The 12983-nt window shown below is 41.6% G+C and overlaps 1 protein-coding gene across 8 annotated transcripts in view; it reads left to right on the forward strand.

Moving 5' to 3' along the window:
* LOC106594751 (60 kDa lysophospholipase) overlaps positions 1-12983 on the forward strand; it is a 56387-nt gene that overhangs the window by 12200 nt on the left and 31204 nt on the right. For 6 of the 8 annotated variants that reach the window (XR_014391855.1, XR_014391856.1, XR_014391858.1 and 3 more), the window contains 4 exons: positions 9015-9153; positions 9925-9960; positions 12407-12518; positions 12810-12935. Coding sequence is in view for 5 of the 8 variants with exons in the window: in XM_014186323.3 (XP_014041798.2) it covers positions 9015-9153; positions 9925-9960; positions 12407-12518; positions 12810-12935 (413 nt within the window). In the remaining 3 variants the exon portion in view is untranslated. The remainder of the gene's footprint in view (positions 1-9014; positions 9154-9924; positions 9961-12406; positions 12519-12809; positions 12936-12983) is intronic. The other 2 variants (XM_014186227.3, XM_014186372.3) reach the window with 1 other exon arrangement.

Consider the following 12983-nt stretch of genomic DNA (forward strand, 5'->3'; position numbering starts at 1 on the left):
TCTGCCGCTATACAACTTTGTATGCGTTGTTTGTTGGCAACCTTGTTATTTACAAAGTTTTTGGAACAGATTCCTGTTGGAACGTTACATGTGAACACTTGTTATGGGCATTTTTACATGCTGTCATTGCACCTGTTCAGTGTGCATTTACAGGTGATAAGAATGCTTGTTATGGACATTTTTACACGCATTCATTACACCTGTGCAGCCTATTGGGTAAGGAATGGCGTTTTTGTAGTTTTTATTTTGATAATTGCCGAAAACAACTTATACATTTACATTTACATCATTTAGCAGACGCTCTTATCCAAAGCGACTTACAATATGTGGTAGCTAACGTCACATTCTGTGATTTAAATTATTATTTTATTTTTTAAGCATTTATGTATTGAATAAAAGCACAAAGGCTTCATAATTCAGAAAGGTATTTTTTACCTCTCTAAAATCGTCCCACCTACTCAACAGCCAGTGGAATCCCGTGGCGCGTTATTCAAATACCTTAGAAATGCTATTACTTCAATTTCTCAAACATATGACTATTTTACACCATTTTAAAGACAAGACTCTCTCGTTAATCTAACCACACTGTCCGATTTCAAAAAGGCTTTACAACGAAAGCAAAACATTAGATTATGTCAGCAGAGTACCCAGCCAGAAATAATCAGACACCCATTTTTCAAGCTAGCATATAATGTCACATAAACCCAAACCACAGCTAAATGTAGCACTAACCTTTGATCTTCATCAGATGACAACCCTAGGACATTATGTTATACAATACATGCATGTTTTGTTCAATCAAGTTCATATTTATATCAAAAACCAGCTTTTTACATTAGCATGTGACTAGCATTCCCACCGAACACTGCCGGTGAATTTACTAAATTACTCACGATAAACGTTCACAAAAAGCATAACAATTATTTTAAGAATTATAGATACAGAACTCTATGCACTCGATATGTCTGATTTTAAAATAGCTTTTCGGTGAAAGCACATTTTGCAATATTCTCAGTAGATAGCCCGGCATCACAGGGCTAGCTATTTAGACACCCAGCAAGTTTAGCACTCATCAGTCAGATTTACTATAAGAAAAATGTTACTACCTTTGCTGTCTTCGTCAGAATGCACTCCCAGGACTTCTACTTCAATAACAAATGTTGGTTTGGTCCAAAATAATCCATCGTTATATCCAAACAGCGGCGTTTTGTTCGTGCGTTCAAGACACTATCCGAAAGGGTAAATAAGGGTTACGAGCATGGCGCAATTCGTGACAAAAGATTTCTAAAATATTCCATTACCGTACTTCGAAGCATGTCAACCGCTGTTTAAAATCAATTTTTATGCCATTTTTCTCAAAAAAGCGATAATATTCCGACCGGGAATCTGCTTTTAGGTAAACAGACAAAAGAAAAGAAAGCATTCGGTCGACTCGGGCACGCGCCTAAGCCCATAGTACTCTGAGCGGCCACTTGCCAAAAGCGATAAAGTGTTTCAGCCAGAGCCTGCCTCGATATCCTTCAGCTTTTTCCTGGGCTCTGAGAGCCAATGGGAGCCGTAGGATGTGTCACGTTATTGCAAAGATCCTCAGTCTTCAATAAAAAGAGCCAAGATAAAACACACCTTGTCAGACAGGCCACTTCCTGCATGGAATCTTCTCAGGTTTTGGCCTGCCATTTGAGTTCTGTTATACTCACAGACACCATTCAAACAGTTTTAGAAACTTTAGGGTGTTTTCTATCCAAAGCCAATAATTATATGCATATTCTAGTTACTGGGCAGGAGTAGTAACCAGATTAAATCGGGTAAGTTTTTTTATCCGGCTGTGTCAATACTGCCCCCTAGCCCTAACAGGTTAACCTCCCTGGGCAAGTCAACAGCCAGTGGAATCGTATGGTGCGAAATACAAATACCTCAAATGCTATAACTTCAATTTCTTAAACATATGACTATTTTACACCATTTTAAAGACAAGACTCTCGTTAATCTAACCACATTGTCCAATTTCAAAAAGGCTTTACAGCGAAAGCAAAACATTAGATTATGTCAGGAGAGTACCCTGACAAAAATAATCACACAGCCATTTTCAAAGCAAGCATATATGTCACAAAAAACAAAACCACAGCTAAATGCAGCACTAACCTTTGATCTTCATCAGATGACACTCCTAGGACATTGTTATACAATACATGCATGTTTTGTTAAATCAAGTTCATATTTATATCAAAAACCAGCTTTTTACATTAGCATGTTATGTTCAGAACTAGCAAACTTCTGGTGAATTTACTAAAATACTCATGATAAACGTTCACAAAATACATAATTATTTTAAGAATTATAGATACAGAACTCCTTTATGCAATCGCGGTGTCAGATTTTAAAATAGCTTTTCGGTGAAAGCACATTTTGCAATATTCTGAGTACATAGCTCGGCTAGCTATTTTGACACCCACCAAGTTTGGGACTCACTAAACTCAGAATTACTATTAGAAAAATTGGATTACCTTTGCTGTTCTTCGTCAGAATGCACTCCCAGGACTTCTACTTCAACAACAAATGTTGTTTTGGTTCCAAATAATCCATAGTTATATTCAAATAGCTCCGTTTTGTTCGTGCGTTCAGGTCACTCGCCGAAGGGTGACGCGCGAGCGCATTTCGTAACAAAAAATGTCAAAATATTCCATTACCCTACTTAGAAGCATGTCAAACGCTGTTTAAAATCAATTTTTATGCGATTTTTCTCGTAAAATAGCGATAATATTCCAACCGGGCAACGCTGTATTCATTCAAAGGCTGAAAGAAAAAAATGGAGAATTCTCGTGACCGTGTATCTCCAGTGTCACTGTCCCCAGGCTGACCACTCACAAATTCTCCTGCTGTTCTTCGCCCAGAGACAGCAGACACCCCATTCCACTTTCTGGCGCCTTCTGAGTGCCAATGGGAGCCTTAGAAAGTGTCACAGCACAGATGCTGTATTTTCGATAGAGATGCAACAGAAGGACAACAAATTGTCAGACAGGGCACTTCCTGTATGGAATCTTCTCAGGTTTTGGGCTAGCAATATGAGTTCTGTTATACTCACAGACACCATTCAAACAGTTTTAGAAACTTTGGAGTGTTTCTATCCAAATCTACTAATTATATGCATATTCTCGTTTCTGGGCAAGAGTAGTAACCAGTTTAAATCGGGTACGTTTTTTATCCGGCCGTGCAAATACTGCCCCCTGGCCCCAACAGGTTAAATGTGCAACCAGATGTGGAAAAAAACTCTGGACCCCCTTTACTCCACATAGAGATGCATACAAAGCTGTCCCTCGCCCTCCATTTGGCAAATCTGACCATAATTCTATCCTGATTCCTGCTTACAAGTAAAACATCAAGCAGGAAGCACCAGTGACTAGATTAATAATAAAAAAAGTGGTCAGATGAAGCAGATGCTAAGCTACAGGACTGTTTTGCTAGCACAGAATGGAATATGTTGTGGGATTCCTCCGATGGAATTGAGGAGTACGCCACATCAGTCATTGGCTTCATAAATAAGTGCATCAATGACGTTGTCCCCACAGTGACCGTACGTACATACCCCAACCAGAAGCCATGGATTACAGGCAACATATGCACTGAGCTAAAGGGTATAGCTGCCGCTTTCAAGGAGCGGGACTCCAACACAGATGCTTATAAGAAATCCCGCTATGACCTCCGACAAACCATCAAACAGGCAAAGTGTCAATACAGGCCTAAGATCGAAACGTACTACACCCGCTCTGACGCTCGTCAGATGTGGCAGGGCTTGCAAACCAATACAGACTACAAAGGGAAGCACAGCCGAGAGCTGCCCAGTGACACGAGCCTACCAGACGAGCTAAACTACTTCTATGCTCGCTTCGAGGCAAATAACACTGAAACATGCATGAGAGCACCAGCTGTTCCGGAAGACTGTGTGATCACGCTCTCCGCAGCCGATGTGAGTAAGACCTTTAAACAGATCAACATTCACAAGGCCACAGGGCCAAACATTATATGACTTAAAGGTGTGGTAGAAAGAAGCTGTTTTCCTCCTTCATCCGTGGTGCTCGTTCAACATATCATTTGGAGATTCCTGTGAACATCAGTCATAAACATGTCATTCTGAACAGCAACATCTTCCTAACAAGAATTTAGACCAGTTGACAATTCAACAGAATTCAGTCTTGTTCATGTTGATGATCGGTACAACATGAGACAGATCACAAGCCATGGTATATCAGACTGTATACCACTGGTATGAGTCAATGTTACTTGTTTACTGTTGTAATTACGTTGGTAACCAGTTTAATAGTAGTAAGGCACCTTGGGGTTTGTGGTATATGGCCAATATACCACGGCTATTTGCTGTATCCAGGCACTCAGCGTTGCGTCGTGCGAAAAGAACAGTCCTAAGCCGTGGTATATTGTCCATTACATTTACATTTTAGTCATTTAGCAGACGCTCTTATCCAGAGCGACTTACAGTAGTGAATGCATACATTTCATACAATTTCATTTAAAAAAAATTCAGTGCTGGCCCCCCGTGGGAATCGAACCCACAACCCTGGCGTTGCAAACACCATGCTCTACCAACTGAGCTACAGGGAAGTCCATATACCACAAACCCCTGAGGTGCCGTATTGCTTAAATATAACTGATGCATGTGAGTTTTTAAATAATAATGTTACTACTACTAGCTTGCTCTTTGCCTGCTATTCCTGAACATGTTTATCTGATATAGCTAGTTCATTGTCCTTCCTTGCTCATCCAAAGCAGGCTTTTCTCCTCCTCGCTAGTCTACAGATGCTTGACAACATGATCATCAAGTTGTGGCTCTAACATGGACATTGCATTAGAACTAGATACACTCTTAGAAAAAAGGGTTCTTCAGCTGTCCCCATAGTATAACCCTTGTTGGTTCCAGGGAGAACCCTTTTGGGTTCCATGTAGAATCCTTTGTGGAAAGGGTTATACATTGAACCCAAAATGGTTCTACCTAAAACCAACAAGGGCTCCTCAAAAAGTTATCCTATGGGGACAGCTGAAGAACTTTAAGTTCTAGATGGCACTTTTTTTTCTAAGAGTGTAGCTTTAGAGACATTTCAGGAAAAGCAACTAATTTGGCAAGCCAATAAAAAGTCTGATAACTAGCTAGTAATTCTTGTTCTATAGGCTTTCCTCCTCCTCGCTGGTCTGAAGATGCTTGAGTACTTGACATTTCCTGGACGTTGCATAAGAACAACTAGAACTAACAACTTTATCAGAGACATTTTCAGGAAAAGCAGCTCATTTAGCAAGCCAATAAAATACATATTGCATTGGTTCAGCCTTGAAATATAGCTACTCAAGATATAGATCTTACCTTTTTATCTCTGTAGCAGTTCTCTCACCTCGCCTGGGCACTGCAACAGCCATGTCTTATTCCCCATTCTCTATTGTCTAGATTCTGCATGGAGCTAGCCTGTTCTAAAACATTAGCTAAAAGCTAAGTTGGCCAATTTTGAGCAAATAAATCTCAGCTTGCTAACTAGCAAAGCCAACCAATTACACAGCAAATATACAAAGTTAACAATTATTTTCTAAACTGTTAGTCTCAACCAAATGACAAGTACAAAGAACTATTTCTCTGTTCCACAACGTAACAACCATTAGTTAAAGGCTAGACATAAGACTATTGATAGTTAGCTAACTAGCCATGCTATTTCAATGAAAATAAGCCAGCTAGCCAGCGTCAGCTTTAGTTGTATTGCTATGTGGAAAAAGTAGTTTTAATATCTTTCTCAATTTTTCTCACCAACGCAGTAGCGTTTAAATTCTGTAAATGTAATTGACAAATTAACATTTTGATCCATATTTAGAAACATCTCCTCCCTCCCTGAGTGATTCATCGCAACAGGCCAGAAGTCAAACAAAGCCAAACTCACGGAAATTGAGGTGGTTACAATGTGCTACATTCAGACGCATTAAATGTACCCGTTACTACACAGGCGTTCAGAACGTGTGCAGTGGCACAATTTCATGCGTCTGAAAGTACAATATTCAAACGTTCTAATCACCTGTAAATGCACACTGAACAGGTGTAATGAACGCGTGTAAAAATGCCCATAACAAGCTTTCAAATCAAGATGATTTTAAACTCTTGGCCTTCCATACTGGCACGCAAGGGTCTCGTGAGTTGTCAAATGTAACAGCTGCTACACTTGCTTTGTAAATTGTAACAAGCAAACATTATCTACCTGTAGAACAGGGATCATCAACTAGATTCAGCCGCGGATCGTCAGTGGGCGGAACATAATTGCAGACTGCAAATTGATAACAAGAAGCCTAATATAATATTTGACAAACAATCATTTCTGACATGGATTACCTTTGTATATGATCACGTCTCTATTACGCGTGGGAATACTTGAACAGAGTTCCAAAATTGATAATCACTTGAGCTGATTTCCTGGTGTTTTTACAGTTGATATCCAACAATAAAAATAAAACATGAACAAATTGTTATTTTTGCTCAGAAAACATAGGGGGGGATGCAACCAACCACAGACCAAATGTGGGCTGCCAGTAGGGGACCCTGCAGTAGAAGGTCATGATCATGTTTGTCCATGCATGGTTAGTGAAGATTACATTTTCAATTCACTTCCTTCCTCCCATTGTAAGATGGATTTGAGAACAAACGCGCACAGTGTGGATGGATGTGTACTGCCCTAACGGTCAACTAATGAATAACTAGCTATGACGTACAAGATTAGGCAACAGCAGGACTCAACTTAATAATATTATGTTTAAGGGTACAAGACCACCAAAGGTATTGTTTGCTTCAGTACTGGTTAACTGTCCAATCAGTCACAGTTGAACTAAATGATAGTGTTCACCACAAACCTTTGGCAGTCTAGAATATGAATTTGAGGAAAAGATCTGCTGAATCAGGAGCTTTCATCCACACACCCTTACAAAGATAATTACATTTGCGATACAACACTGGAACTTTTATCTGCCCATCTTTTCAACTCCATTCTTTGGATAGAGAGAGAAACTCTCCGCCTCTGTAATAGTGGCAGAGAGTCCCAGTGGGGAGACTGCAAGGGCGGTTCATCAGTCCAGTGCCTTGCCGTTCACCTACACTCAATCATGGGACGTACTGAAGAGATGAGTCTTAAGTCTTTACTGAAGTTCGAGACCAAGTCTGCGTCTCACATGGAGAGACATTTTTTAAATGTTTTTTATTTCACCTTTATATAACCAGGTAGGCCAGTTCTCATTTACAACTGCGACCTGGCCAAGAAAAAGCAAAACAGTGCGACACAAGATAAAGCAAAGCAGTGCGACACAAACAACACAGAGTTACACATGGAATAAACAAACGTACAGTCAATAACCCAATAGAAAAGTCTATATACAGTGTGTGCAAATGAAGTAAGATTAGGGAGGTAAGGCAATAAATAGGCCATAGTGGCGAAATAATTACAATTTAGCAATTAGATGTGCAGGTATGTAGATGTGACCGTACCGTATGTGTAGGTATGTACGGCAAGGCCAAATCAGAGAGATGGGTAGGAGAACGTCCATGTAGTGTAGCAGTAAAATCTTGAAATCAGCCTTAACCTTAACAGGAAGCCAGTGTAGAGAGGCTAGCACTGGATTAATATGATACATTTTTTGGTTCTAGTCAGGATTCTAGCAGCCGTATTTAGCACTAACCAAAGTTTATTTAGTGCTTTATCCGGGTAGCCGGAGAGTAGAGCATTGCAGTAGTCTAATCTAGAAGTGACAAAAGCACGGATTAGTTTTTCTGCATCATTTTTGGATAAAAGGTTTCAGATTTTTGCAATGTTATGAAGATGGGGGGGGAGAAAGCTGCCCTTGAAAAATTATTGCTCTGTTCGTCAAAAGAGAGATCAAGGTCCAGAGTAACGCTGAGGTCCTTCAATTTTATTTGAGACGACTGTATAACCATCAAGATTTAACAGCAGATCTTTGTTTCTTGGGACCTAGAAATAGCATCTCTGTTTTGTCCGAGTTTAAAAGTAGAACATTTGCCGCCATCCTCTTCCTTATGTCTGAAACACAGGCTTCAAGGATATGCAATTTTGGGGTTTCACCATGTTTCATTGAAATGTACAGATGTGTGTCGTTCGCATAGCAGTAAAAGGAGAGAGAGATCCTGAAACGGAACCTTGAGGAATACTGAAAGCTACTGTTTCCTGAATAGTTCATTTCCTGGAAAGGGAAATGGGGAAAGAATGAAGATTCCTTTGTGGGCCAAGGAAATGTGTTAACTGTTAAGCGCTTTGGATCAAATGTCTGCTGAATGAGATCTCTAGGCTAACCAGCCCTTGTCATTTCATTCAGCATCCATTACTGTGGATGGTACTTGGAGTAAACACTAGACCATAAATAACATGGCCATAGTTTCTAGGTCTACCGTTTTCACACCATTCCAAAGGTTCTGTTTGGAAGTCCCAATATTTGTCTATATGCAATCTTTCCATCTACTGTAACCAGTGGCTGGTGGTCCACTTTTCACAGGTCCTAATTTTAGTCAGCCAGTTCGTTCCAGCGGTTTGGACTATGATGAGTTATACAATACATGAATGATTAGAACTATATTCCAAACAGCCTACTTTTCATTTTGATGTATTTCTCACATTTGCCACTAGGGTTGAGTATAATACAAGGCATGATTTACTGGGAATAGTAAACCTGGGCAACATTCGATAGCCAATCTCATTCGTAGCCAAACGTTATTGAACGTTGCAGATAGAAATGCCACGAATAGAGCTGACGTGAAACCTTATTCTACATGTCAGAGAGTGTGTGTTCTACATAGGAATATGCTATCTGAATGCTCCAAAATGTTGCTTACTGCCACCCTCTCTTCAAAATAAACATCACGCTCAGATCTATGTAGGCTGTTATTGGGCTCACCCTTCCTGAACTCTGATTAGTTATGTTGCTCTGTACACTAATGGCAACATCTTCTTTCTCTCTGTCCCTCTCATCCACAGTGCTGTCCCCAGAGCCTAATGTGTTTGTGAAGGCCCTGCGAAAGCTTCCCAACCTCCATGATGAGCAGTATGCCCTGCAGACCTGTATGTCTTGCTACGACAGCACGAGTGGCCCACAGGAGAACACCCTTGTCCTGCCGTAAGTCACCCATACACTCCACCTCACCCCACCTCTCCTGGGCTCCTCTGCAGCCTTCTATTTCTGTTTATTCTGCTTCTTTTTACTTTGTCTTTGCTGTTATTAATATATAGGCTAGCGTTAAATGTTGACATGTTTTACTTTATTGTACAGTCTTCGTACAATCATTCAAACTGTGAAAAGATTACTATCCATGTAACACATCATCACTGTAGAAAACGCAACCTTGTGCTGTTTGACTGACAAACTTCAGATGGAGAGCTTGGCGTTTGATACAGATGATGATAAAATTAGAGTAGAGTAATAGTAGTTAGGCTATAACTGTTCTTATAGAAATATGTGAAGGGGACCTCAACCTACCGGTACTACCGATACATACATTTTCACGCCCTTACCATTTCTTTAACCAGGAGATGAGTGTGTACTGTACTTACTGGATTAGAATAACTGCTTAATTTGACTGTCAAATTCAAACAAGACTGAAGTTCTGCTTCCTTTTTTATAACCATTGACAGCTTTTATTTCATGGCTTTTTCAACCTACAAGGCATACGAGGCTTTTTCAAAGGCTCTTTGAATAGCAACATATTCGAGTGCACAGCATATCATGTCAGGATAAAGGTTGACCTCCTCCCCCAAAATCTGTTCACTATGACCCCTCCATAGCAGTAGGCCTACAGGATATACAATGTTTGTTAGGGGATATCATACACACGTTTCTATTCCCTGCATGCCTGGGAACATTTCACTCTAAAACTGTCTGTTTTGACAGGATGCCGACACACCTCGCTGATGAACTATCAAAAAGGTCCTGAAATACTGGTAGCATACTGTGCCTGCGCTACGCTGTGTGGTTTGAATCCTCTGTATCTGTCCCGCCTGGTGTCAAACAGTGCCTGGCAGGAACAGTTTGCTCTGTTGTCTGTGTGGATCTGTCAGGGAGGGATCATTGGAGCACACACCTGTAGGGAGTTGTGCTGCAGCATTTCAGTAGCGGTGTTCACGCCTGCCTGACATTCTACCCTTATTCCCTCTCTTCAGATACTTTGCCTCGCTCCCGCTGGAGGGAGCTACTCTCATTGGTTCATGTCTAGCTAAAAACAGTGCAGAACAGTCAAGTTCTCATAACGTTTCTGTAATGTTACAGTAGCAACCCCAGGAGTATTGCTGCTGCCAGAGAGAGAATAGGCATGCGAGGGGTTGCTGGTGCCACGCTGGCAGAGAGCGAGGCTAATCTGGGTTGAGCGTGTTTGATTCCTGTAGTCTGGTTCTCAGTGCGTGTGTTCAGGAGTAGCGAGAGGGCCCTCTGCTGAATATGGTCCTGGCAGGTCGGATCCGAGGGGTGCTGGCTATCGCTCTTCCAAATGGAGGTTGCCTGAGTCCAGGCCAATGCACCCTGGGTCAAATCCCTCCCAGCAACCTCCTCTCCTTTCTGGGCCTGTGATGCCGGTGGCAGTGGGGGCGCCTCTGCCTGCCTGCACGCTAATCTCTACACAGACACCCAGCACAGGGCTCAGCACCTCCACCTCAAACCCACTCAGAGCAGCTCAGGACCACAGATATAGAGACTGGAGGGGGCAGGGTGGGCCTGGGTTATAGGGGACAGATAAGAGAACTACACAAGCACGCTATTTTTAAGCTGTTTGCATGAAGGGGGGCTGGTGGCACTGTGCCTGCTTGGATCATGGTAATGTTTGTTTGGAGGACTGCCATGTCACCTCCATAGCCTTCTACTCCTCATCGCTTCAACAGTCTCACAGGAGATTCATAGGACGTATGGATTCAGATTCCGTCCCACAGACAAATGTATCAGTCTCATTATGTTTTCAGTGTAATTTCAGAAGTTGATTCAATCATACTCTTTCCTCCTTGCTTCTGTAAGGTTAATTTTCATTATTACCATCATTATGTTCCTTTTTGTGGCTTCAAGTTAATGTTGATTAACATACTAGCTGTCACCAAACATTGCTGTTAAATGTCCCTAATGCCTGAGTTATTTGGTTTTTGTTTCGTTTATGTTATGCTTTGCAGTGAGCATGTGCAGTGGACTTGAAATAACATTGACAAAGCTAATGTCAATATATCCTAACATTGCTTAAATGTTTTACATTGTGTGGAGTAGGAAGTTGGTTTGTTGATTTATTGAACAGCTGAGTGAAAAGCAGCAGTAGTGAGATTCCCTGTGGGAAGCCTTCACCCCAACCTCCCATTTGCCTCTGTCACCACTCTGTTCCTCATCAGCAGGCCAGGCCACAGGGCAGCATCCTACCCAACCCTCGATATGCTAATACCCATTTCCCTGCCACACCGTCGGCTATACCAGGAGATAAATGAATCATTTGTGATTTGAATATTGTTTTCAGCGACACTATCACTTTAATATTATCAACAACATATGTCTGAGGATTGTGTCTGGAGCCAGGGCTAATTAGGTGGGTGTCTTTAGGCCTTTGCTTAGGTGCTGAGGGGTAAGCTTGCTATTTCCCCTGCTGTTCTATTGAACCCTCAATAAGGGGGGGTTCAATGGTTTGCACCCCCTGCCCTCCAGTGTCTTGTCCCATGTCTTAAAAATGGAGATTAGACGGTAAATCTTTGCACAGCTGCTTAGTCCAGGCACAATCTCTTAATAGAGCGCAAGCAGGAGAATACGGGACGACAACGTTACCTCCATCTAGAGGACATGTTAATATGCATGGGAGGCCAGGATGAGCTGCCCGTCTAATTAGAACATGGGGTCTCGCTAAAACATGAACACACCCCTTTTCATCCCCCCTCCGTACTCCCAAAAGGCACCCCTTACCCCTCAGAACGCCCGCAAATTAGTAACTCCTCATGCAGCATCATAGACTTCCCAGGGAGTCGCCCCCTCCCTCATCATGTCCATAATTCACACCCAGCGCTTAGGAACTGGTTTGGGCACCCTGCTGCTGAAACAGAAGGTCCAACCAAATAGACTTTGTCTCGCTTCATAAAGTAGGCTAGGCTTGTTTCACTCTTTTCCTTTATCTTCAGCCTTTTCCTCATGTTAACAGAACCGGCTCCATGTCTTAATGAGTTTGTAAAGTAAACAGAACAACCAAGACAAAAAAGAGGGTTGTTTAAAAAAAAAAATGTAATAGCCACATTTGCTTAACCTGGATTGTTTGTGTCTCTATGTAAACTGTCTTCTCTGTTGGAGACGCAGAGTTTCTTTGGGTGTTTTCTGAAGATTTGGTTATTATAGGATGATTGTGACTCAACTTGTCTTTTCCCAGGCTGTGTAAACAAAATAAGAGGATAGTGTACACTGTTTTAGAGTACAGCCCCTTGCTGGACTCTTGCAATATGACCACAGATGACTGGGCTACAATTGGGAAGGACATTGAGGTACTTGGTGTGGTCATTTTATTTATCTGCACTTCACCCCAACATTAACCATAACCCTGACTTTAACCATTTACATAAGCAGAGGCATTATGATGCAATAACACAACAATCTCAAGTCATTCACTGAAGTAAAAGTCAGCTGTCCCTTTCCTGTTATGTTACTGTACTGGAGCGTTTGTATTAAATACAGTACTTATTTCAAGTAGCCTGTGGCAAGATGTAGGCTACACATTTTGACCTTGGAACCTTTGATTAAAGTCTGATCCTGTTCTCTTTGTCTCTTGGTTCCAGAAACACTATGAGAAGTATGACGGTTTTGTCATTCTCCACGGCACGGACACCATGGCCTACACAGCATCTGCTCTGTCCTTCATGTGTGAGCACCTGGGGAAGCCTGTCATCCTCACCGGCTCCCAGGTACACCTGCCATCCGTACAGCTAAACTGCTTCATAAAGATAACAGAA

Source organism: Salmo salar, chromosome 01 (assembly GCF_965601325.2).
Source record: "Salmo salar chromosome 01, fSalSal1, whole genome shotgun sequence".
Classification (NCBI taxonomy): Eukaryota; Metazoa; Chordata; class Actinopteri; order Salmoniformes; family Salmonidae; genus Salmo; species Salmo salar.